The sequence below is a fragment of the Aulonocara sp. 'chitande type north' Nkhata Bay genome, linkage group LG3 (genome assembly GCF_057382095.1).
Source record: "Aulonocara sp. 'chitande type north' Nkhata Bay isolate Kocher_YH1m ecotype deep benthic linkage group LG3, A_spYH_male_GT1.1, whole genome shotgun sequence".
Taxonomy (NCBI): domain Eukaryota; kingdom Metazoa; phylum Chordata; class Actinopteri; order Cichliformes; family Cichlidae; genus Aulonocara; species Aulonocara sp. 'chitande type north' Nkhata Bay.
The window spans coordinates 11526888-11553548 of record NC_141346.1 but is presented as its reverse complement, the minus strand read 5'-3'; the positions used below and the strand labels follow the sequence as shown (position 1 = coordinate 11553548).

General features: G+C 41.3%; 1 protein-coding gene across 1 annotated transcript; it reads left to right on the top strand.

The window, feature by feature from the left end:
- Positions 1-2220: 2220 nt before the first annotated feature.
- LOC147333957 (uncharacterized) lies at positions 2221-26537 on the top strand. The gene is made up of 5 exons (XM_086286686.1): positions 2221-2320; positions 9150-9185; positions 13538-13804; positions 25592-25921; positions 26152-26537. Exons 1-5 carry the CDS (start codon positions 2290-2292, stop codon positions 26232-26234), a joined length of 747 nt encoding a protein of 248 aa, XP_086142812.1. The 5' UTR covers positions 2221-2289; the 3' UTR covers positions 26235-26537.
- The last annotated feature ends 124 nt before the right edge of the window (positions 26538-26661 follow it).

Below are 26661 nucleotides of genomic sequence, written 5' to 3'. Positions count from 1 at the left end.
CAAACGTTTGTGCTGGTTTGTGCTGCAAAAATTTTCATTTGTGCTGCTATCATTTTAAAGATATTCAAGAAAATTCTAGAGGTCATCAGAGGTCAACCAGCCCCCCCACATTAATGGAATCAAACAAAACTGAAAAAAGAACAAACCAGTCAGGTCAGGGATAAAGTTACTGAGAAATTTAAAGCAGGCTTAGGCTACAAAAATATTTCCCAAGCCTTGAACATCCCACGGAGCACTGTTCAAGCCATCATTCAGAAATGAAAGGAGTATGGCAAAACTGTAAACCTACCAAGACAAGGCCGTCCACCTAAACTCACAGGCCGAACAAGGAGAGCGCTGATCAGAAATGCAGCCAAGAGGCCCACGGTGACTTTGAACAAAGTTGGCCTTTATAGAAGAGTGGCAAGAAGAAAGCCATTGTTTAAAGAAAACCAGAAGAAGAAGGTGCTCTGGTCAGATGGGACCAAAATGGAACTTTCTGGCCAAAATGCAAAATGCCATGTGTGGTGGAAAACTAACACTGCACATCACTCTGAAAACACCATGAGCTGGAGCTGGTTTGTAAAGAAGAATGGGCAAAGATTTCAGTCTGTAGATGTGCAAAGCTGGTAGAGTCATACCCTAAAAGACTGGCAGCTGTAATTGCAGCAAAAGGTGGTTCTACAAAGTATTGACTCAGGGGGCTGAATAATTACGCACACCCCACTTTTCAGTTATTTATTTGTAAAAAATGTTTGGAGTCATGTATGATTTTCGTTCCACTTCTCACGTGTGCACCACTTTGTGTTGGTCTTTCACGTGGAATTCCAATAAAATTGATTCATGTTTGTGGCTGTAATGTGACAAAATGTGGAAAAGTTCAAGGGGGGCAAATACTTTTGGAAGCCACTGTAACAGGCTGCTAGATTTCTTGACATGAAGACAGCAGACAGTACGGGTCGGCAGCAACACCTCGAGCCCAATAACACTGAATACGGGGGCTCCTCAAGGATGTGTGTTGAGCTGGCTTCTCTTCACTCTGCTGACCCACGACTGCACACCATCACACAGCTCCAACCTTTTCATCAAGTTGCTGACAAAACAACTGTGGTAGGTCACATCAGCAACAATGATGAGATCTACTACAAGGGTGAAGTTAACCATCTGGCAGGGTGGTGCAGCTACAACAACCTGAATGTGGAGAAGACCAACAGCGACTCTGGAAACTGAGAAGCGCAAGAGATTCAACCCCCATTATAAGCACCTTCTACAGAGGCACCATTGAGAGTATCCTCACCAACTGCATCACTGTGTGGTATGACTCCTGCACTGGGTCCTGCGGGAAAAAAATGACAATGGGTAGTGAGAGCAGCAGAGAGGATTGTGGGGACCTCTCTTGCCTCCCCTCCCCAGGAGATCTACTGCACCTGCCTCATCCGGAAGGTCAAGCAGGAGGCCGGCGTGCTGTTCTCTCTAGCCTCTCTTCTCTGTGTGCTCCTGCATGACAGCCGCCTGCCCAGCAGCCGGCCGTGCATGGCATCTACAATCAAGCCTTGCTGGCTTAAAACTTGTGCTCTGCTTGTGTTGTTGTTGGTGGTGATGTGTATGGCTGGCAGCTGGAGAGCTGCAGCCGTTGAATGTACTGTTACAGAAACCGTGTGATTATTGTAAGAATAAATGATGCTGCGAAGGATGAAAATACCATCGGATCTGCCGTGGTGGTTTAGTTATCTTTTTTTTTTTTTTTTTTTTTTAACGAAAAATCTTAAAGTGGACGCAAGCCAGTAAACAAATTAAAACAAACAAATGCTGTTGAGAAACTATAATACATACATTACAATTAAATTTCTCAACAACAAAAACAACAACTGGTGCAAATATAAATATTATGTAAACAACTTAACAACCCTCAAAGTGTCTAAGTCACGTCACGTGACAGTGCAACATCTAAACACAAGAAGAGGACAGTCCAGTGACCTACGCCACATGACTGCTGCCACAGGCGTGAGAATTTTAGGACAAATAGTTTTAAAAAGTAAAAACAATTAGTACAGAATCTTTCTGATCTAAATAGAAACTTCAGGCTGTTTCCTTCACGCTATTTTCCCCATCAGCGAGTGCATCATAAACGTTTTCATATATTTGTATTATTGTTTTCTATTCTCTGTTTTTTTTTTTTTATCATTTTTTACTGCCACCAAACAAAGGAAAAAACCAGGAAATATGATGAAACCACAACGGAGTCTGTCACAGGAAAGAGAAGGGCTTTAAAGCTGAGCTGAGGTTTCGATACCATTACCAAGAAAAACCATGAAGGAAATACATCTGCTGTCACTTCTCTGTAAGTACAATATGTTCCTTTATCTGTATGTACAAGACGTAATAATTACCTTAAACATTTTAACAGAAAACATGGCTGCAGTTCTGTTGTCTTCTCCAGCTTAAGCTGGGCATACCCTGTGCGATTTTTGGCCCATTTTGAGATGATTTTTCAGTTGTGCGACCATTTTGGGGATGAGCCCGAGTTCCGCCTTAATCATGTGTTGTGCATTGTGTAGTATACATGGGGTACTGAGAAGCAATTAACACCTCACGACCAGCTCCCGATTAGAGATCGTATGTTCACAAGAAAATCAAACCTGTTTGAAATCCTGGTTGCCACTTGTGAGGGTATTACACTGTTGATGCGAGGCCACAAGCCGATTTAACGCAACGTCTCACACTGCGCATGTAACACAGAAGCAGAAGTGAAAAAGATGAATCAGCATGGCAGTGCAGCATGTGATCTGGACACAAACAATGAAGGCAGAACTTGTAGAACTTCTACCACTTTATGTTAACAAGCTAAAATTTGGATGCACAGTGTGAGCACTCAGGTCGCATCAGAGGATCGGGCCGTATAGTGTGAGACCCTGCATCTTGACGTATGAACTTCTAACCCCTGCGATTCAGTCGTACAGTTTGAGCAGGAGCTGAATAACTTGACTGAAAAAAAAATTGCACAGTGTCTGCCCAGCTTTAGCTGGTCTGAAGCTTCAGTACCAGCAGTATTTCTAAAATTGTTCAGTGATGTTTTGACTTTTCTTTGTCTAAAATAAATAAATTAATGTTGAAGAGTTTTCAAAACATGATTTTCCTTTAAGTCAACTTCATGATAAGAAAACAAAGAATTGTATCTGCACTGAATGGATGCTTTAATTATATAAATGGATAAATGAATAAATGTTTCCCTCTCAACTAGTCCTAGGGAGAAGGAAGTTCAAACACATCTTCCGCCCTAAGACTCTTTTGATAGCAGCAATGTTTCCAGTTTCAAAAGAACTTTGACCTGTTAATCTCCACAAGGTAGTGACGAAGATTACTGTAAAAAAAAAAAAAATCTGTAGAAAAACTGAAAATTTTCTGGTAATTTTTTTGCCAGTAAATTTTCTGTTTTTTTACGGAAGTTGACGGACCTTTCTGTAAATGATAAAACGGAAAATTCTGTCGATTTACAGTGTACTCTCTATTATTTATGGACATTTCCTTCAGTTATAAAACGGAAAATTCGGTTTATTCACAGCATATTTTCTGTATCATTAACTGATATTTTCCGTAATAGAAAAATTGAAAGTTCTTTTTATATTACCATTTACAGGCACATCTTTTCACTGTAGTTCATTAAATGTAGTGCTTAGCACACAACAACATTGGTACAATTAATGTTAAATATTATTTTATTCTCTCAACTCAAAAACTATACTAAAATATGATGACAGCATCCATCTCATCATAAAATGACTAAACAGCTAATACACAGACAAAATAATGCACAAACTTTCAAATTTGAGCATTTTTATTTCCTTGAAACCAGGTTACCTTCATGTAAATGTGTTCATTTAAATTCATTCAAGTGGCTACCTGACAAACAAAAAATTTAATATTTAACGATATGTTCACATTTAATAATATCCAGAATATTAAGTTAGAATCACTGCCTCGTGGTAGTTTTGCCTCAGCCAAACAGTTAAGGTGTGGTTTACATCCATGTCTGTCCACTCATGATACAGTACACACGTAGTCAGTTATAGCCACTCACTTTGAGTACTGAAATGCAACTCACATTGGTGTGAACATTTTTGAAGGGTCACAAAGCTTACAATACTTACTGTACTTTGAGTCAAGATTTGTTGACTGTTTAAGTGGTGCTACATGAATAAAACTGAACAGATATAAAGAAGGTGTTCCTGAAATTTGGGAAAGTGTCAATGAAGTTGACCCGTGATCTACTTTTTTATGATATTGTCATTTAAATATGTTTTAATATCCTTCTTACAAAGAGTTCCGTGGAGCATTTAATTTTCTTAAATAGCTCTTGAATTTTGTTAGTTTCACATTCGTGATCAATGAACTCCCGTTGTGCACTGAAGTGCACATGTTGTAAAATGTTAATAAAATTAGTTAAAAAGAAAATTGTTTTTGCAATGTGTTTTTTACCAACCCAATACTTGATTTATATGAAAAAAAAAGTCAAATTCAAAACACATTTTTCCTGGGTCTCTGGAGATTAAATATCACCAGATAGTGCATTTTCTTTAAACTCTGTGAATCTCGGGCAACTCGACCTGTGTAAAGTGTTTTCAGCTGGGCGTTGTGTACCTGGAGTTGAGTGTTTTGACTGATGCACGAAACTGTATATTTTTAGACATAAGTTGTAACAGCCGCCATTTTCTTTGTATTTATTACATGGTGTGCTGCGGAGAAAAACCTGTTCTAATGTTTTAGTCTAAGGTTTATTTTGATCACCTGACGACTCTTTTTTGCTTCTCATTCATAAACTCTCTCCAGACTCTTTCATGTGATTCTTGCATAGGTGGTAGAAGAGGTTTGTCGTGTTTGAATCTGTGGTGGGGAACAGTTTGCAGCATAATTTGCGCAGTACAGTTTTCTGGTTTGTGTCAAACTTTTCAGAACCAAACCATGTCCATGCTACAGAGGTCCTTCTGTTTGAAGCTACCTGGTTCTGCCTCATCTTTAATTCAATTCAATTTTATTTATATAGCACCAGATCAAAACAACAGTCACCTCAAGGCACTTTATATTGTACAGTAGATCGTACAATAATACATACAGAGAAAAACCCAACAATCATATGACCCCTATGAGCAAGCACTTTGGCAACAGTGGGAAGGAAAAACTCCCTTTTAACAGGAAGAAACCTCCGGCAGAACCAGGCTCAGGGAGGGGCGGGGCCATCTGCTGCGACCGGTTGGGGTGAGAGAAGGAAGACAAGATAAAGACATGCTGTGGAAGAGAGACAGAGGTTAATAACAGATATGATTCAATGCAGAGAGGTCTATTAATACATAGTGAGTGAGAAAGGTGACTGGAAAGGAAAAACTCCCCGGCAGCCTACGTCTATTGCAGCATAATTAAGGGAGGATTCAGGGTCACCTGGTCCAGCCCTAACTATATGCTTTAGCAAAAAGGAAAGTTTTAAGCCTAATCTTAAAAGTAGAGATAGTGTCTGTCTCCTGAATCCAAACTGGAAGCTGGTTCAACAGAAGAGGGGCCTGAAAACTGAAGGCTCTGCCTCCCATTCTACTTTTAAATACTCTAGGAACAACAAGTAGGCTTGCAGAGCGAGAGCGAAGTGCTCTAATAGGGTGATATGGTACTACAAGGTCATTAAGATAAGATGATTATTTACGACCTTGTATGTGAGGAGCAGCATTTTGAATTCAATTCTGGATTTAACAGGAAGCCAATGAAGGGAAGCCAAAACAGGAGAAATCTGCTCTCTCTTTCTAGTCCCTGTCAGGACTCTTGCTGCAGCATTTTGGATTAGTTGAAGGCTTTTCAGTGAGTTTTTTGGACATCCTGATAATAATGAATTACAGTAGTCCAGCCTGGAAGTAATAAATGCATGAACTAGTTTTTCAGCGTCACTCTGAGACAGGATATTTCTAATTTTAGAGATGTTGCGCAAATGGAAGAACGCAGTCTTACATATTTGTTTAATATGTGCATTGAAGGACATGTTCTGGTCAAAAATGACTCCAAGGTTCCTCACAGCGTTACTGGAGGCCAAGGTAATGCCATCCAGAGTAAGAATCTGGTTAGATACCATATTTCTAAGCTTTTCAGGGCCGAGTACAATAACCTCGGTTTTATCTGAATTAAGAAGCAGAAAGTTAGCGGCCATCCAGGTCTTTATGGCTATCCTAATTGGGCGTTTATAAAGTCAGCAAAAATGCACAGAAAAGAAGATCAGACACCAGCGAGGGAGGATAAGAAGGACAGACGCAACAACATTGTCATCCCCTATGTAGCCGGTGTATCAGAGAAACTCAGGAGAGTTTTCTCCAAGCATGACATCCCAGTGTATTTCAGACCCAGCAACACGCTCAGACAAAAACTGGTTCACCCGAAAGACAAAACTCCTAAACACAAACTTAACAATGTGGTGTATGCTGTACAGTGCAGCGAGGAATGCCCAGACCTCTACATTGGAGAGACCAAACAGCCACTTCACAAGCACATGGCACAACATAGAAGAGCCACCTCCACAGGACAAGACTCAGCAGTCCATCTGCATCTTAAGGATAAAGGACACTCTTCCGAGGATGCCAATGTTCACATTTTGGACAGAGAGGACAGATGGTTTGAAAGAGGACTGAAAGAAGCATCTATGTCCACTGTGAGCGACCATCTTTGAACAGAGGTGGTGGTTTAAGACACCAACTGTCTGCCATCTATAATCCAGTTTTGAGATCAATTCCCAGACGCCTTAACGCCCACTCACACCCTGGGCCATCTGACCTCAGGAATTCGCATGATAGGGTGGGGCCAGGTTTCACAATGAGCTCACCAGAAATCCTGGCTGATTGGGACCCACACCTGCTTTCACACTTTGGCTCATGTGATTAGAGGATCATCAGGGGGTCCTTTGTCCCTCTTTGGGGGGATACTCCCACTAGGTTTAAATCTGTGACTCCCCACCAATTGACCTTAGAACTGAAGAAGCTTCTCGGATGAGAGGTGAAACGTCTTCAAGCAACTCAAAGAAGTCCAGATGCTTTTCTTTGCAAGCTCCTTAGAGTACTACAAGGTCATTAAGATAAGATGGGGCCTGATTATTTAAGACCTTGTAGGCAAGAAGCAGGATTTTGAATTCAATTCTGGATTTAACAGGAAGCCAATGAAGGGAAGCCAATACAGGAGAAATATGCTCTCTCTTTCTAGTCCCTGTCAGGACTCTTCCTTCAGCATTTTGGATTAACCGAAGGTTTTTCAGTGAGTTTTTAAGACATCCTGATAATAATGAATTACAGTCGTCCAGCCTGGAAGTTTACTGGTCATGCTGCTATTTTCTGTGCATGCATCCACATGGTGACCATCTAATGATGAAAAAATATTGCCATAACAGTGTATTTTGTGACATCACGAAACAAAAAATAGCATATAATATGAAACGATAGATGTTTTCATTTCATCATCCGATATCTATCATATCAAACAGCCCTACAGAGGATTATAATACATGTAGAGCTGTATACACATAACAGCATTCTGTATCAACATAAGCAGTTTGTAATTAAAGAAACATACATACCTTGAAAAACTAAATCAACCACAACATTAAACTCACCTTGTTTCTGTAGAGAAGGTGATCAGGTTTTTTCTCATTTCCTGAGAGCAGCTGCTCTGGATCATCACCAGCTTGTATCTTCATCATTTTTTTCACTCGTTTTCACTTTCCTTTTCATTGCTCTGCCCTGGAAAACCAAAATGTGTGATCACATGTGAAATAAGTAAAAATTTTCCTCTGCAGGGTTTAGAGTGCTTCAATTAGTGATGGCTTCTCAAATAATCTAAGGATCTGAATTTTTAAGAAAGACACAAATGTCTCTGCTTATATAAGGCTAAAAGCTTGATATAGACATTACAGTTTATAGTATGTCACCATCCCCAACAAGGCATATAAAATAGACATAATTGTAAATGTGCTGAGGTGAAACTAAATAATATTACCACTACAGTCTGTTAACCACCAAATTAATCTATGCTGGTCAGCTAGCTAAAGTCCCAAATCAGAGGCTAACATTAGCATTTGTTAGCGTCAGCCAGGAAGTTCTGAGACTTAAATTAGGGTTAGTGTAAATTTGCCTGAAACCCTTTAAAGTGTACAGTAGAGCCAGCTGTAAAACATAGGTATTATTATATTACTTATTAGAGTCCTAAAATAATTTCTTCCTCTCTATACATTAGTAGAACCATGAAGTTTTTCACTTTTCCCAGTTACCTACATCGCTGACCTTAGCTGTCACAGCTGTGTAATACCCAGAGAGACGCAGACAGCTAACTATAGTATTTATGAAAACTGCCTGCCACTGGAGGGCAATACTGGTGGTATCTTAGCAAAAATGATTTTAACATTAACTAAAATGGAAAGCTTAAGTCATGTTAAACTTAAACAACGATTATTTTAAAAATGAGTCAGCAAAATATGCCTGACTTATCTGGAGACAGCGTGAAGCAGTTAACAAATAACAATTAACAATTCTTTCTAAATAAAAATGAGAGGTCTTTTGAAAAATTTTATTTTAATAAAAGAAAATATGAGTTTTAATATTTACCACAGAAATTTGAAGGCAGTTTCTCCAACTCCAAAATCCAGATGAAGCCTAAAAGAAGCCTAATGGCTGCTCTTGCTCTTACTTTTCCCTCCTTTTCGGGTTCTTTTTCCCACAATGCATTGCAGTAGTTGAAAAATACAGAAAAATACCTGTAAATGACTAATACGGAAAATTCCTTCACCTTCATACATTTTACTGTATTTTTACTGTACTGTATTTTTGTGGCCTATTTCTGGCATTCACCAGTGGAAAACCTTAGGAGAGCAGGACCTAGATGTACACATTGATAGATTTAAAAAAAAAAAAAAAAAAAAGAAAGAAAGCAAGTGGATGAAAGTAACCCTGACCATAAATGGGTCCCCTGAGACCAGGTGAGTATGAATCATTTAGCTTTAATATTAGGATGGGATTGATGATCTGAAGTAGATCAGCAACAGTCTCACAGAGAAAGAGTGAAGAGAAAAGAGTGGGTGGTAGTGTTGTGGAAGTTCAGAACTTCTGCTTTTTCCAAGTGTGAAAAATCTAAATAACGTGACTGTTGCCTCCTTTCAGTTCCCACTTTACTGCTGAGCTGCACAGGATATCAAGGTCAGTAACTTTCTTCTGTCAAACTTTGAAACTTATGAAATTTCAATGCAACAAAAGGACTGTATGAATATAATTACGATTTAATAGTGCAAAACTGTACTGCTGGTCCAGCTTTGATGCAGCTCAAAGATGTCACTCGTTTCATTTCATGAGAAATGCAGGATAACGGCCCCATAGCTTTCAGGAGAAATTTCTGACAATCACACAATCATCTATAAGTAAACACTGGTGACAGTGGGTAAAGAAAACTCCTTTATAACATTAAGAAACCTGCAACAGAACCAGGTTAAGGGAGGGACGGCCATCTGCAGTGACCAGCTGGGGGTGAGGAAAACACTGTGGGGGATGAATGACATGTAAGAGAGATGACCAAAAATGTTAACTTTTTAAGACAGGGTGTGTGTGTGTGTTTGTGAGTGTATTAGAAAATGATATCAAAAAGGTTATTTGTATTTAAACCGGTGACAACACAGGGCAGTGACAACGGGGGAGCTGGAGGCTGCATGCCTTAATTCATTTTATTTGCGTTTGTTTAACCGGAATAATAAATAATCACAATAAAAGTCAGCTCCACAGCCGTACTGGAGCAAGACTCTCCGAGAGAGTCAGGTGCTTCTCCACACAACAACCAGTCTGCACTGAGAAGCTTTTAGACTGACATTTCAAAATCTCAGCATGGGGATCCTCACCAACCCGTTAATAAAGCAGGAAACATCAATAAAGACATTTCAGGCAAGCTCTCGCTTTGACCAATGAGAATGACGCTGACTTTAACCTGATCCATGTGAAACGGCTCCTCCTCTCCCAAAGTCAGCCAACGGTGAGAAACCAGAAGCTCTCGACTGCCTGAATTTCAGCTAAAGCCCAACACCCTTAGCTGACAGTTTGAGCCATGAGGTGGGGCTCCTCCTTGAGGTTGCCCTACCCCTAACATTTACCAATCAGACAGCGGGGGGCACAGCCGATTAGAAACACTAATCAGCCGTTTATTGCCTTCTGAGGTGTTACGGGTTAGAGGTGCAGATAGAGCCCAAATAAACAGCACAATAAAATAGCCTGAAAATTCATTTGAGAAATCAGCTGAGAAAAAACAAGAACCTTTTTTCCATTAACATGACCATGAGATCCTATAACCTCTCCGTGTTCAGTCAGACAGCTGTCAGATGCTACAGGGTGTCTGCAGTGACACCCAAGAGGCATCAGATGCGTATATGTAGAGTGCAGAGACCTGATGAAGAAACTCTGGAGGAGCAATGAAATTCCTCCAGAGTCTGGGGTTATGCATTTAATTACTGAGCTACTGAGCTCTGTTTTTACCAGCTGAAAGTCAGTGAAGTTTTTGGGCTGTTAACAACAAGGATCACATTGACTGCATCTGATTGGGCAGTTCTGAGTCTAATCGTCACCTGCAAGCTGCACAGAAGCCTGCAAGAGACACGTCAGCATGGAGACACCAGGATGAGAAATCCACTTACACAGACTCACTATCCCTCTGTGAAAGAGGAAGATCAACATCAGCCTCTAAATCTAATTAAGAGAGTTATAACCTATGGCCCTGGGAAATAGAAGTGCTGCCTTGTGCAAATGGGACTGCAGAGTCTCCATCAGATTACAGAGGACAGCGCTAATGCAGACGAGTTCATCAGCAGCCCTGTTTCATACGGTGCTCTGAATCCCTACTCAGGATTGGTTAAAAATGATGAGCGAAAAAGCCACAAAATTCAAAGAACTGTTTAGACGGAGCCAAAATTCAGTAGAGATAGTTGTGATTGGGAAAGCTCAGAGATGTTAAACGAAGCACTGCCTCTCAGCACCCCCATGCCCCCCTCCCAACTCTACACTTCTTTTTAAAAGAAGGTTATGCTAACCCCCAGCAGGTACTTTTCAACCTCATGCACTATCTCAGGTTCCGTTCCCACCAGAGATGCGACATGCCTCGTCCCAGTCGCTAGTCTCTGTAGCAAGGGACTGGTCCGCCAGGGTCTTCGCCCCTGGCTGCCGCCCAGCACACATTGCACCCAACTGCTACGGCACCTACTGTGGGTGGAGGGCTCATGTAACTTTTTCAGGTTGCGCCCAGCCGTGGACTAAGGGCCGACCACCACCTACTTCATCGCTGACAAGAGAAATATTTCACTTTATATTTTTCAGAAAACATCAATTTCTCCTCCTCCTTAATGTAAAGCATTAAAGTCTTCCTCATTTAAGACATCTGACGTACACCCTGAAGACTCTTGTTTGTTTGCAAACAAAATTAATATCACTGTCTGTCCAAATGCTCCTAAATCTAAATGACCTAAATCCAATAGAAAATCTTTGGAGGGAGCTGAAACTCCGCGTTTCTCAGTGACAGCTCTGAAACCTGACAGATCTAGAGAAGATCTGTATGGAGGAGTGGGCCAAAATCCCTCCTGCAGTGTGTGCAAACCTGGTGAAGAACTACAGGAACCGTTTGACCTCTGTAATTGTTAACAAAGGCTTCTGTACCAAATATTTAAATGTTTTGACTCAAGTGATCAAATACTTATTTGACACAGTAATTCACAGATAAATTGTTCAGAAATCATGCAATGTGATTTCCAGATTTTTCTTTTTAGATTCCGTCTCTCACTGTGGAAATGCACCTATGCTGAAAATTGTAGACCCTTCCATGATCTCTAAGTAAGAGAAGTTGCAAAATCACAGGGTGATCAAATACTTATTGTCCTCACTGTATATAGCATTTGTGTAGCACTGCTGCTATATTTGTATTGCAGCAGTGCTACACAAATACATTCTTTAAAAGCCATACAATGTGATTTCCAGAATTGTTTCTTCAAAGCTGTCTATCACAGTGGGAATGCATCTACAATGTGTGCCTACCATGATTTCTAAGTGGGAGAACTTGCAAAATTGCTGGGAGTTCAAATACTTATGTTCCTCACTGTAAGTTTCACTTTTATTGTGATTATTTAATTCCTGTTAAACAAACGCAAATAAAACGAATCAAAGCCTTCCAACAGGGCATGCAGCCTCCAGCTCCCCCATCATCACTGCCCTGTGTTATCACAAAAATCACCGGTTTAATTACAAATATTATCGTTTTCTCATATACTCACACACACAAACACAAGTGTCTTAAAAAGAGAAAAAACAAACAAACACATTTTGTCTTAAAAGTAAGATTATTTTTATTTATTTATTTATTATTTTTGCTTAAAATGACAAAAGCACACCATTATGAATTATTGTTCCATACATAATTTTAATTACTGTACATATCTCAAACAGTTATAAAATATAATAGTTTTATGATATGTCATAATTTATTTTGACTGTCATACATTTTTATTACTTCCACTGTCATAAATCAATGATCACTTTTGACACATTGTGTCTGGTCACCTCTCTCGTGTATTAGTGGTATATAGTGTAAACAAACAGGAAGTGAAAATAAATAAGTTGAAAAGAAAGTTCCCTGATAATAATGAATTACAGTAGTCCAGCCTGGAAGTAATAAATGCATGAACTAGTTTTTCAGCGTCACTCTGAGACAGGATATTTCTAATTTTAGAGATGTTGCACAAATGGAAGAACGCAGTCTTACATATTTGTTTAATATGTGCGTTGAAGGACATGTCCTGGTCAAAAATGACTCCAAGGTTCATCACAGTGTTACTGGAGGCCAAGGTAATGCCATCCAGAGTAAGAATCTGCTTAGATACGACATTACTAAGATTTTCAGGGCCGAGTACAATAACCTCAGTTTGATCTGAATTAAGAAGCAGAAAGTTAGTGGCCATCCAGGTCTTTATGTCTTTAAGACATGTGTGTTATCTAGCTAACATGAACTCACATGTAGTGAGTCGTTTAATCTTTAAATGACATTTGTAGAATTTGCCCACTTCCTCTCACCCACCAGTGGAAGGAGAGGAAAGGGAGAGAATCCTGTGCATACACAGAAATGAAGAGCTGGCAGAAAGTGGACCCTCGAACAAATGCTCATCCTCTGAAAACTTTGAGGTCTGCAAATGTTTTCACTGTCAGTAGCAGTAATTTCCACTGAACCAAATAATCCTAAAAATGTTTTTAAACCTTAAACCTATGAAGGCTGCAGGCCACAACGTGCTGGTCAAGCAACAAAGTTGTTCTTCATATTACTAAAATGTTGGAGCTTGTGCCTCTTCAGATGTTTGCTCTTCTCTGTGCAAATAGCCGAGGGGAAATGCCCGAAACCTCAGTCCTGATTCCACAGCTTTATTACATCAGCCTGGTAGAAAATAATTTTTCACTATCAAATCAGGCCACCAGGGGGCGGAGCGGTCCCAGAAGTTCAGTCGTGAGTGATATCCAACCTCTCTTCTTCCTCACAGCTCGTCTGATCGTGAGTCCCAACAGCTCTGATTTCTCTGAGGGAGATGTTGTTACTCTAATCTGTGAGGAGGACCAAAGCTCTTCTGATTGGACTGTGAGGAGAAACACAAGCAAACTGCAGAGGGCTGAGTGTGGAGATGGGAGGGTGAAAAAGAAACATGATCAATCATGTTCAATCACTATGCTGGTGCCTCACGACACCGGAGTTTACTGGTGTGAGTCCAGTAATGGTGTCATCAGTAACCTGGTTAATATCACAGTCACAGGTAAGCTGATGACTCTCACTTTACTTCTTATTGTGTTACACCCTGAAAAGGGGCTGAAAAGGGGATAAGTCAATGACGACGCTCAGACACGATGCTTCTCTTTCAGCAGCTTCATTGCGAATGATTCAGAAATATAAACATACATACAAAAGTATTAAACATCTTAACAACGATGTACAGTCTCTGTTAGTTGTAAGACAATATATCTCAAGACTGTTTCCTTTCCTTTTCTATAAGTTACAGATTAAATTGGATGTAAGAATTTACAAAAACAGCTTATGAATCAATAAACAAACTTAGATCATTAAATTGAAATGTACAGAAAATAAACAAAATATTCATATAAAAATACTAATAGGCATTTGTCCCTTCACACAAAATAAACATGGAGACACTTGCTTTGGGCAGTTAGTGTATTAAGTTCATGCCTTGTTGGCTTTTCATTCCTCATTTTGCACTGCATTATTGGGCCAATATTTCCATCGTCTTGCTGTGCTTGTTTGATCTCTGTAACCGAAAATTGGTTGTGTGGTTCTTCACTCACTGATGTACACTGGAGACGGGTGAGTATGGGGCAGACCATTGGTGAGTTGAAATCTGGAGTCTCCACAACTTGGGTTATTGCTGCCACACAATCTGAACCCACTTCCTCTGTACACTGTTCCATCATTTCCTCTATCTCAACAGGCATTCTTGAAAGACTGTCAGCATCCACATTCTCTCTACCTGGGCGATATCGGATGGTGAAATGGAAGTCTGCAAGCTCTGCCACCCATCTACATCCAGTTGCATTTAGCTTGGCACTTGAAAGGATGTAGGTGAGGGGGTTATTGTCAGTGAACACAGTGAAAGTAGGCGCATAATAAAGATAATCTCTGAATTTCTCTGTGACGGCCCACTTCAGTGCGAGAAACTCCAGTTAGTTTCGTTCAGCTGCAGTCAATGTCCGGGAGCCATAAGCAATCACACGGAGTTTATTATCTTGTTGTTGGTATAGAACTGCTCCGAGGCCTTGAGCTGAGGCATCGGTATGGAGGATGAATGGTTTAGAAAAATCTGGGAACCCGAGGACTGGTGGCTCAACTAGGCAGTCTATTAGTCGTTCCAATATGCGCTGATGTTCTTCAGTCCACACAATTGACTTGTGTGATGGAACCCCTTTACTCTTTCTTGTGACTTGTTTTGTGTTTGTCTGGTTTTGGGATACATTGTTATCTTCTGTTGTGCCCTTCAACAAGCTATACAGTGGACCTGCAATACGGGAGAAGTCCCGTATGTACTGCCTATAGTAACTTAACAAACCCAAGACAGTTCGCAGCTCTCCCACATTGCTTGGTCTCCTGTCCTTCAAGGCTGTCACTGCATTGGTGTCAGCTGGATCAATTTTGCTACCTTCGGCTGAAACAATTCTCCCTAGATAGCGAACCTCGTGTTTGAATAATTCACATTTACTGGGTTTAAGCTTGATTCCATACTTCCTCAGTAGTTGAAGCACTTTTCTGACATGATTGATATGGTCATCAAATGAATGACTGTACACTAGAGTGTCATCAAGGTAGGGTACACAGATGTTGTCTCGCACCTCTTCCAGACACTCTTCCATGCAGCGTTGGAAGGCTGCAGGTGCATTCATCAGCCCGAATGGAATCCTTATCCATTCGTACAGGCCCCATGGTGTCACAAAAGCAGTTAAAGGTCGGCTGCCTTCATCCATAAAGCCCTGATGGTAGGCCTTGCCTTGGTCTAACAATGAAAACCATGAGTTGCCACCAAGACTGTCGAGAATGTCCTGCACTCGAGGGATTGGTTGTCTGTCTGGATGAGTCTTTTTGTTTAGTTCTCTGTAATCTATACAAAGACGTAAGCTGCCGTCCTTCTTTCTCACGCAGACAACTGGTGAGGCATAAGATGAGTTGGATTTCTTGACCCATCCTTGTGCAATAAGGTTGTGCAGATACTCTTTCATCTCTTTGTATAGCGGCTTTGGTACCGACAGGTAAGTGCGTGCTACAGGATCCATATCCTTCAATGATATCTTCAGTTTCAACTTGTCGATACATCCAATATCATCATCTGCTTTGGAAGGAAGGAAGGAAGGAAGGAAGGAAGGAAGGAAGGAAGGAAGGAAGGAAGGAAGGAAGGAAGAGCATTCCTCACGGAGCATCTTTCGTACCACCCCCCTTTCAGATTCACTCAGGTGCGTAAGGTCAATTGGTGGGTCCCATGAGGTGTCAGGAATTTGCTCACTCTCTGCATTCACTTGATTCACCAATAATGGGGAGCACTGGTCAGATTTCTCTAAAACCGTCGCTGGGTACACAGCTTGAATTTGCTCTAAGGTGCCCACAACAGTTTTTCCTGACAGCTCAATATCGTGATCAGTGGGATTTTGCACATCAAGAACAATATAGGGGGGGACCCCCCTTCTGAGTTCTACTAGTGTCTCACAAAACTCCAGACCTTCAGCCCACTGAGGGTTTATGTCAGGCTCAAAGAGAAGTGTAGTGTCTTTCTTCAGCGGGCGGGTCTGCACCTTACAGTCGATCTGAACAGAAGTGTGTTTGGGTACAATGACTTTCTCTTTTGTTGTTCTCACAACAAAATCATGTGATTGTTTAGCAGTCACTAAATCAATAAAGGTTGTGACATTTTCTCTTTTAAGGCAAGGGAAAGCCCCTCTTAATGCCTCGTGCAGCTGCTCAGTTCTTTCAGCATCCATTTGCTCTATAGTACTAGTTTTCAGTATTTGCTCAATGACATTAAAGCCTAGAATGGGCTGCGAAAGACTTCCGCCTTTCATCACTAACATGGGGACTACCAGCTCTTTAGGGTTTGCTCCCTCAGCAGCTAGACCAAAAATGACTTCAATGAAACCCTTGTAAGGGATGTTTTGACCATTAGCAGCTGAGATTTTTAAATTGTCAGGTGCATCAAGTAACTGAGAAACATCTCTTAATTTCTCATGTGGTAAATACTTCTTTTTCCACTCTTCATCAACAATACACACTTGGGAGCCTGTATCCCATAAGGCTTGAATTTGGTGGCCTTGTATATAACAGTCAACTATACACTGTTTCCCAACAAGAGCAACAAGATGGGACTTTTGAATTTTCCCAGAACACCACAGTAAGAGCAAAGCTGTTGGGACGTTACACTATTATTGGTTACTCCCTGTCCCGTGGGGGCAACCACTGTCCGTTTAAAGGTTGATCTTTGTCTGGTCTAGTTAGTTTCGCCCTGCAGCCTGCAAGAAAGTGTTCACTACTACCACATCGATAGCTATGGTTGCAGTACTCAGTCCCACTTTGCTGGCAGCCAAAGCATTTCCTTAGGCGTGCTCGGTTTACAGCAGGATATTGACGTTGTGGTGCAAACCTCTGTTGATACTGGGCTGTATCACCTCTCCGTCCAGGTCCCACAGGAGGCCAGTAGTTTTGTGGCAGATGCTCAAGATGAGAAAAGGGAACACATTCTGGTGCTGCAAGTGAGGCAGAATACTGTGTTTGTGCCGGACTAGGCTGTTGAATTATTTCTTTGATTTGTGCGACTTCAGCACCAAGATTTTTCAATAATGCCATGTCAGAACGGATTTATTTAAGTTCATTTAGTAGGTCAGGCTGAGCTTTGCTGATGGATTCAGGTTTTAGGTTTTTCCCTTTTTTATCTGCAGGGGTGTCAGACTGAAGTGAATGCACAGTGGTTGGCCGCTGCTGGGAGAGTAACTTCTTTTTATTTTGTCTCTCTGCTTCATTTGCACAGGCAACATTGAGTTTCTCAAGGAGGAGCTCATCACTGGTTGCGGTTTCCTGTAGATAGGGCTGGAGGTCACTCTTAATGTTATCATTTTGCAGGCCTGTCAGAACTGTATGAAGGAACATGCTCTGTACAAGCACAGGATCATATCTTAAGCCAGATTCAGCTTCTTGCGATGCAAACAGAATTTTCTGTCTTAAGTCTAGGGAACGGATTAAGAAAGTTTGTGGGGTTTCTTTAATGCTTTGGACCTCTGACGTGAGTTTTTTGTAAAGTTCTGTTGCACCTCGTTCTTGGTAGTGGGACCTTAGAATCCTCCTCAGGGTAGGCAATGTAAGGTTGGTTTTGCCCTCTAGGTAGCTACGCAATTGTAAGCCTGGTGCTATTGCCCTAATTACTGCATCAACTATTTCTATTTCAGGGACTCCTTTGCTGATGCCTTGTTCAATCTGATGAGCTAGGCTGGAGAAAGTTAGTTTATCCTTTTGGCCGGGCTCACCAATCTGACCTGATATTTTGAATTCTCTGCCCCACGGTAGTGTCAGAAAAGGTGGAGTGGTTTGTTTAGCACTATTGTCCCCCACACTCATCGACAGTTTGACTGTACTAGGTTGCTTCGCCTTGTTCTGTCGTGATAATGCAAGAGCCAACTGAAGCGTCTCTATTTCCTTTATCAGTTGTTCTTCTACTGAGGCCTCACCAACCTGTTCCTGCACCTCATCTGTCTGGTTAGTATCTGAGGTTTTGTGTCCCGATGTACCGTTCTGAGCAGCCTGTTGCAACTCAAAAATTTTGTCTTTCAAAATCAGTAGCTCAGACATTCCCTCATCTTCAAGCTCACCCAGCTCCTCTCTTTCTAAGTGCTGTATTATATAGGAAATGAGAGAGGAACGACTTTTACCCGATACCCTTTCAAGTTTTGAACCAGCAATATTTAGGAAATCACAAACTTCTATCAAAATGTCTCTTGTCACTGTATACAATGCACCAGCAACTTCTAACTTCAGGTCCTCTAGCCCTGAAGACTCCATTTCAGTCTGTGGCTTGTGGAAAAGATTAGTGTGATGTAAGACCTCTTTGCAGAAGAGTCAGTGCAGCTTCCCTGGCACCAGTAGTTAACCTCAGGTTGCATGCAGGTCCCTCTGCGTAACTGTCGAAACCAGCACACTGTATCTCCCACCGTGGTATTTGATGTGAGAGGTTGAATGATGACTGGGGCGTCTATCTGGGACAGCGGGCCCTCATCACATTCATCCCAGCGGTGCCTCCAAAATGTTACACCCTGAAAAGGGGCTGAAAAGGGGATAAGTCAATGACGACGCTCAGACACGATGCTTCTCTTTCAGCAGCTTCATTGCGAATGAGGCATCTGAGCTCCCCCTTCTGGCAACGGCAGGCATAACTAATCAATCATGATCACTAAATCACATGGATTATTCCCCAGGCTCGACAAGTGGATCACAGATTGCATTTTACACAGGTTGTAGTCACATTAAGGATTATTATCCGGTTGAACATAGTCATGAACTCTTTTAACTATTTTAGCCTGTGTTACATTACGTCTCTTAATGGGACTTCTTTTACCCTTGTTTATACATTTACATATTTGAAATAAATTGAATAATATATTGGGTAACTTTTAACCACAACTTTTTACTCCATTATGAACTTCAACAAATAATCAATCTATCACAATTGCATCCACAAATTGAGCTGAACATGCAGGTACATAGATTCTGTGCTGTTCTTCACTGATCACCTACCTGACTGACAGAGTAATGAAGGACTTCCCTCCCTCGGTGCTTCTTAATGTGTGAGGATATTCTCCATTACTGAGTTAAGACTTCCTTATTTAGATCTAAGCTCTGGATTATCTTGCACGTCTCGTGGCTCCCAAATGTCTCTTAAGTTATTATCATCTGTAGCCTCATACTTTAGCTTTACTTGGCAAATGTGAATGCTTTGTGTGCTGACAAACCCTTTTGCATGTAGTGTTTTTATGAAAAGCCTTATAATTGCCTAATTCTGTGTTTTTGTTCTGTTACAAAAGCAGGCATTCTTACTGTTGTTTAATATTTTACTCAAACCTTTAAGTTTAATTCAGCACAAAAAGCCCCACTGTAAACAAATCCACAGAACAGAACCAAACTCAGCAGCCAAACAGTTTGTCCTCAGTGCAGGTTGACATTCAGAAAAACCAGCTGCCTCAGCTTGGATGGGCTGATGTGGTTTCTCCTTAGTATCTGCCCAGTTTTTGAGAAGACCCTCCAAAGGAACAGATGTTGCCACAATGCACAGTCTCCCCTCCATCACCTTCAACAGGTAGGGAAAGACTGTGGCCTTGGCCTCCCACCAGCTCTGTGGGCCTTCTCCTTGTTGGATGAGGGGCTCCTCAAGATAACATTTCATCTCCATCATAACATCAGCTGTAGTATTTCTCTTTGCAGCATCTCCTGTAGCTCTTTCATCAAAGAGGCTCCACACAGCAGACGTCTGTGGCTCCTCCTTCACTTGGCCCTGTAATGGTGGAGCTGGGTGGGAGTGCACTTTGCTGCTGCAGTTATTCTCTGAAGTGCCTCATCAACAGCTCTGTTGTCACTGAATGCAAGCTTTTTAAATCTACCATCCAGTGATGCAGCTTCTGAGTGGACGGTGTTGAACTCCACACACAGAAATTTCCGGCCCATGAACAAAGAGCTGCAACCACTTCCTTCACTTTCTGCACGGTTACTGCCAGTTGGTGTTGGGCTGTCGCTCACTGAAGACCTTTGCAAAGCAGGAGCACTTTGGAGGCTGTGACACAGCTGAAGGAGAGAAAACTGCAACTTTTAGAATTTGTTATTTTCTTTATTATTATGTGGCGTACAGCTTTTTGCAATTTAGTTTTGTCAATCATATATGTTGTTTTCGCTATTAGTGACTGAATAGTAGTAGAGAAAAAACAACTGTCCTAGCTACCTGTCTGCATTTATCTCCACGGTCACCTCCTATGGTTGCAGGATGGTGCAGACCTCAGCTCCCATTCCTCTTGACTTAACGTATCAACAGGTGCATTGATCAGGGCCGGGGTAGAGATGAAGACATAGTTTGTTTCAAGAATGTGTTTCAACATATGAAATGTTGGGTTCCACCTGGTGGCACATTCTTGTTTGGGCCTCAGTTCAGGCAACTCTGTCTGCCGCTGTGTGGACTTCAGCCTCTCTGCAGCTACTGTGCTTCTGTGGATAAACTTCAAAATTACCCTTTCCACGGTTGTTTTCACCACCTTCATTAGGTTTAATGTATGAGCCAGACATGGGTGGTGGGTCCACTTCAGAATTGGTTTGGTGATGTTTGCAGCATTATCACTCACACAGCACTTTGTCCTGTACTTGCCACTCTTAATAGCTCCTCTACCAAGATTTCTGCAGTGTGTCTGTCAGTGATATGAAAGCAGTCCAGCAGGCAAAATGTCATCTTGTAATTTTCGATGAAGTGACAGACATGAAAGAGCAGGTGGTTGTAGACAGTGGCGTGTCTAGAAAATTTTTGTTGGGGGGGCCAGGTAGGGGCACAGATTTGGAGAAGGGTGGCAGATGTAATTGGCAGATAATGTTAAAAACAATTCTACCAACCGTTAACCATAATTCAATAACCCTGTAAACCTAATAACCGAATGCGCTTTTAACTCTTATTAGAATGAGATTTTAACCACTACGGTGCAAAGTTTTTAGATACTGCGTTGATAAAGTACAAGAGATACAATCAGCCAGTGTTTATTCAGCAGTCAAGGACATCAATATTTGCATAGTATTTTTACTGACATGTAGTGCACATATGTTTTGGGCAAAATCATTTTTGAATATTAAAATACGAACACTTGTAACAAACAATTGACAAATTAGCCAATGCCAATGCAAAACTTTATCTGCCTAATAAAAAAAGAAGATAATCTTCTCACAAACTGGTGTTTGATTTTGAAACAGGAAAAAAGTGGGGAAACAAATGAAAAGACTAACATTTGAATGAAACCTGAAAGCAAGTAAATACTTTCTATGCTGCCTTATGGTAAACTTTGGTAATATTGATAAAGAACAACACTGGCTGATGATGAAATACAGTCAGCTGGCATGGTGACACTGCCAGTATTAAGCTGCAGGGCTGGACTGGGACAAAAAATCGGGCATTTTGACTACAGACCGGCCCACCAGGTATTAAAGCCATAAAGCCTTTGAATGAAAACAAATGCTGTTGTGACAGTGATGCATAGCTGGACTGGCCATCGGGCATACCGGGCATTTGCCCGGTGGGCCGCTGGCGATTTTTTGTTTTTATGGGCCGATGGATTTTTTTTTATTTTTTTTATTTTTTTAGGAAGGGTATATGTAATGAAAGGTGTTGGATTGGCCAATTGGTTATGATCGACTCTGGGCTGGACCAATTACAGCCGAGGAGGCCGGATGCACCCTCCCCCTTGTTTAGCAATCACGTGATTTTCGCGCATTGCATGCCGGGAACTAGTGGCAAAACAAACCAAGTACCGCTGCACCGCAAAACGTTCATTCTCCGGTTCCAATACCTTCTTGTTTTTTCTTTGCTGCACAAAAAAGGAATGTACAAAACAAAAGGAGAACAATGCCAGTCCCTACAAAGACAGACTCGACGAAAAGACAAAGAAAAGATACGAGGAAAAAAATCAAAGGAGTGAAAGGGTCAGACCCTTACGAGCACACAGAGTGGACAAAAGACGTCAGCGTGCTGCCCAACTTTCACCACGCTCATATTTATAATCATACGGTTCTTGGAGTGAGTGCATACACTCATGAAGTTTAGTAACTTCAGGTCACTGCAACAAGCCCAGGTACAGTTTACCGACGGATGGGTGCAGGACCTTGAAACGCACCGTGTAGAACGAAAGACCATCGTACGAACAAAGGTAAGTTTACCAGTCTCACAAATCGTCGTCATAAATACACATTCGTTAACCGTTTATTAATATAACCTTTGAGCTCAACGGTAATTAATTAGTAGTGGAAATAATTTCTGGTTCATTACAGAAATGTAGCAGTGACAATAATATTGTATGTTGTAATCGCACTGGACAATTAGTGATACAAAACAACTGTTTTCTCCTGTGAATAAAAGTATGTTTTTGTCAATGTACCATAATAACAGAAGCGAAACGCAATATTGTGTCAGGACAATTTACTATTTATGCACAATAAACAAAGGAGCATAGCGCGACAATTTCTGTTCAGCGCCAGACTTGCTTGTAACCTATATCACCAATTATGTTAAGAAAAATGACGCATTAACTACAACAAAACTCTGACCTTTGTGGGAATGCTTGGAGCAGACTAACATGTGAGCTGGAGTGTTCTGGGACGTTATATTTGGTATATCCAGACCATCCGTCGGCTCTTACTTCGGAAACATGGCTTAAAAAATTTCTCTTCAACGACGTAATCCGATAAAAAAAAAACGATCTCTTTACCCGTCGGCTTCCCGTGGCTGTCATGCGACCGGCTATTGCAGTTAATAATACAACAGCTTCTTGCCATTTTTGTGTTTCTTTTTATCACTGTGTGACTGAGTTCAATTGAAAGCCTGCGTGCGCTAGTACCTCTTGCCACAAGTTCCCAGAATCCTTTGCGGTTTTACCCCTGAATGACGTCACATTTTCAATCTTTATCCTGGTGGGCCGGTCTCTAGTCAAAATGCCCGGGCCGATTTTTTGTCCCAGTCCAGCCTTGCAGTGATGTACACTGTCTTGTTGGTATATGTATGATTTCTATACATTTTACGTCAGATAAAAACTTTGTTCGCAAGATTTAGATAATTATTTAATAAAAGCAAGATATTTTAAATGAGAATAAGAAAGAAAAGTATTTCTCCTGTGGCCCCCCAGGCCACCCCGCTGGACACGCCACTGGTTGTAGAGATCCAGCGGTCAGTTGTCAGACACACTGGTGGAGTTTTTTTCACCCTGTCTTGCCATAATTCACATTCTGTGTCATATAGTGTATAAAGGATGATGGATAAAGGTCTAATCATCTCTTAGTTTACTCAGATTGCACAGAGTGTATATTTGTTAATAATTTGAATCATTTTGGATAAGGATAAGTGTAAGATAATGGGGAATTTCAGTTTTTACTTTATAATTTGTTTAGCGTAAGATTTACAGTTAAATTGTATTTTTTCTTGCCTTATTTAATTTTTACGTACTGTTCCTTTAACACTGTTCCTGTAACTGTGCACGGGGGGAGCGTTCGCGACAGGCAGTGTGGAGCTACGGGGGCTTTAACTAGCTGTGGAGAAAAACAGTTTCTTACCGTGTTTGCAGTGTACTGGAACAGTCAAACGGATGACTGTATTTCAAAACTGTGGAAATAAATGTTTGCCTGTTTGTTTTTCGACTACAAGCGGACTTTGTGGATTATGTTCAACTGCACTAAGACACACGTACGGCCAGACTACCAGCTAGTGCTTCTGCGGTAATATATAGTTTTAGGATCATTGTTATGGACAGTAATTTTTGACTGTCTCCCACGTGCACTGGTCGAGTGTGTACGTGGGATTTGGACAAAACTTTTAAAACCTTTTCCCTCCACAGTGGAAAAAGGCTGGAAATCAGTGACTATTGTTTTAGCGAGCTCCTCATCAATGCTGTGCTGTTTGGCTGGGGTCATCTGCTTTGGTATAAACTGACTTATTTTGATTTGAGTTGCACTTAGATGGGTTATAGTTGCACTACTAGTAGCTGCTGCAGCAGTTGTTGATGGTTTAGGACCAGACACCCCAGGGTCAATAGACGTTGAGCCGGCTTGCCCTCTCTCCTCCAACTGCACTGTGACCAGGTTTGTGGCGGCGGAGCCTGCACTCACTGCTAGTTTTATTTTACAGTGAAGCCACTCTGCTCTGCCGTTCCCAATATCTTTAACCTGCAGCCAGATGCTGCTTCGTTTACAGGTGTCAGTCATATTTATGTGTTTTTGCGATGCACTCTCCTCCACACCGCTGTCTACCATGTCACAGGTAGTGATGTATGGATCGATCCTGAAATATCGATACTTCCATACCAGTGTCTCATGTTGCAGGATCAATTCCCATATGAAAATATCAATATCTAAATTGATTAAATTTGTTTTTAATTGTAAATAAGAAATACAGACAACAGTAAATTCAGCAATTAGCGGGATAGTCGTAATACGGCTCTGCAAGAGTGTGAGCCAATAAGAAGGCAGAAAACATTAGACCAAAACACAAAATCTGGACTTTGTTCACTGATCACAACTGTGTTTACGTTCAGCACAGAAATTATTCTGTGTGCGATGTATGTGGGACGACAGTTAAATACTGTGGCAACATAACAAGACTCATTTTAAAAACGTTTGCAGCTGGCTCTCACTCTTCTGATTCACTACAAAGTGAAAGCATCGGCTAATTTGTGCATGACACATCACGAGTCACTGCAGACACAGATTCCTGTGTCATCCACTTTGGAGGTCTGCAGGAGAGAGCATCTGGGTGAAAACCTGTCTCTCTCTCTCTACTGTCAAAACAAAAACATAAAAGAAGACTTTGACGCTTTATGTGTGTGTCAGTGTGATGTGTTGTAGTGTCAGGAGTCAGGATGCAGCTACAAAGCTGTTTGTTCAGTGTATACAAACAGCTGTAGCTCCATAAAGGCAGCATGCAGAGACTCACAGTGTCTTATAATGAGAGGCTGCTTTCTCTCACACATTATGTTCACTTATTATCAGCACATGTTGTTGTTCTGTGGAAGCTGCAGAAACTGTGGAGTCTTTTGAAAATGATCTGGCGCTGATATTGAAGCATTTCTGAGAACTCCAGAGCGACAAAACACTTTATTAAAGCATTTAATATTAAAAATTAGCTCCTTATTTATTAGACACCCTTCATATAGAACCTACTTTTAAAACAGTGTCAGTGACAAATGAGGTTTGACACAAGTGACTCTGATTGGCTGCTGCAGAAATGAGCCGTTGTACTTTGACCTTTAACCTCTCTGCTCTGTGTTGTTTCCTCTTTCAGACCCCAAAACCATCACAGCTGAGTCTGGACAGGACGTCACTCTGACATGTCGAGCTCCAAACAACAAGATCATAGGTGTGGAGTGGAGCAGAGCTGACCTGGGAGATGAATATGTGCTTTTGTACCGGGATGGGCAGGTTGTTCCAGAGTACCAGCATCCATCTTTTATGAACCGGGTGGATCTGCAGGACAAAGAGATGAAGGATGGAAACGTGTCTTTGATTCTGAAGAACGTGACGATTAATGACCGTGGAAGATACGAGTGTCGTGTTTTCATGGAAGAAACAAGGTCATGGGAGCTCAGCTTCATCAAACTGGTTGTTCCTCCAGGTGAGTGAGTAGAGTTGAGTGTGTGTGTGATCAGAGGTGAAGCTGCTTCCTGGTTGTTGATGTTGGTTTGTAAAGATGTTGCTGATGAGACTTTGTAGAAAGCAGCTGGTCTGAGTCATGTGATCAGAGTGCAGCAGATAATGTCTGACAGCAGTTTGAAGAGCAAATGGATTCTGTTCTGTTCTTCATCATCACCTACCTGACACCTCACACCTGTTTCTCACCTGCAGGTCACACAGGAGGATCTGTTGGACTGAAGGTCAGCCTGTCAGTTCCTGCTGTGCTTCTTGTTGCTGCTGTTTTCTTCATGTAGAGAAAACAAAAACAACAAAGAATCAGGATCCAGCCTCATGTTGAGCTGCAGCAAAATAAAATGTCTGAATCTTTTTAAATCAGCACTCTTAGTCTCCCGCTGGTGGTTTCAGCGTTGTCAGTGAACCTGGGGAACATGAGATGATGCTGGTAACAGAAATCAAAGGGAGTGAACAGCAGACAGGGATCAGCTGCAGGTTTAATACACGTCCTGAATTTGGTTTAGTTTGAAGTTTCTGTAAAATAAAACCAAACGTTGTGATTTGTCTCTTTATGAATAAAGTTGAATTGAATTTCTCTCTGAGCTCCTGCTTCTGTTGTCTGTCAGTGATTTTATCAGTTGGACATCAAGTAAAACTTTGGATAAAATGAAAACTGTTCACACAGTGTCTGTAAATCCACGGGTGAAAATAATACATGTAACATTC

Excerpts from the sequence above, each read along its gene's own strand:
- LOC147333957 (XM_086286686.1), top strand. The coding sequence starts at position 2,290 with ATGAAGGAAATACATCTGCTGTCACTTCTCT. Across the intron at positions 9,186-13,537 it reads GAGCTGCACAGGATATCAAG|CTCGTCTGATCGTGAGTCCC; the intron begins GTCAGTAACTTT and ends TCTTCCTCACAG. Across the intron at positions 13,805-25,591 it reads GGTTAATATCACAGTCACAG|ACCCCAAAACCATCACAGCT; the intron begins GTAAGCTGATGA and ends TTCCTCTTTCAG.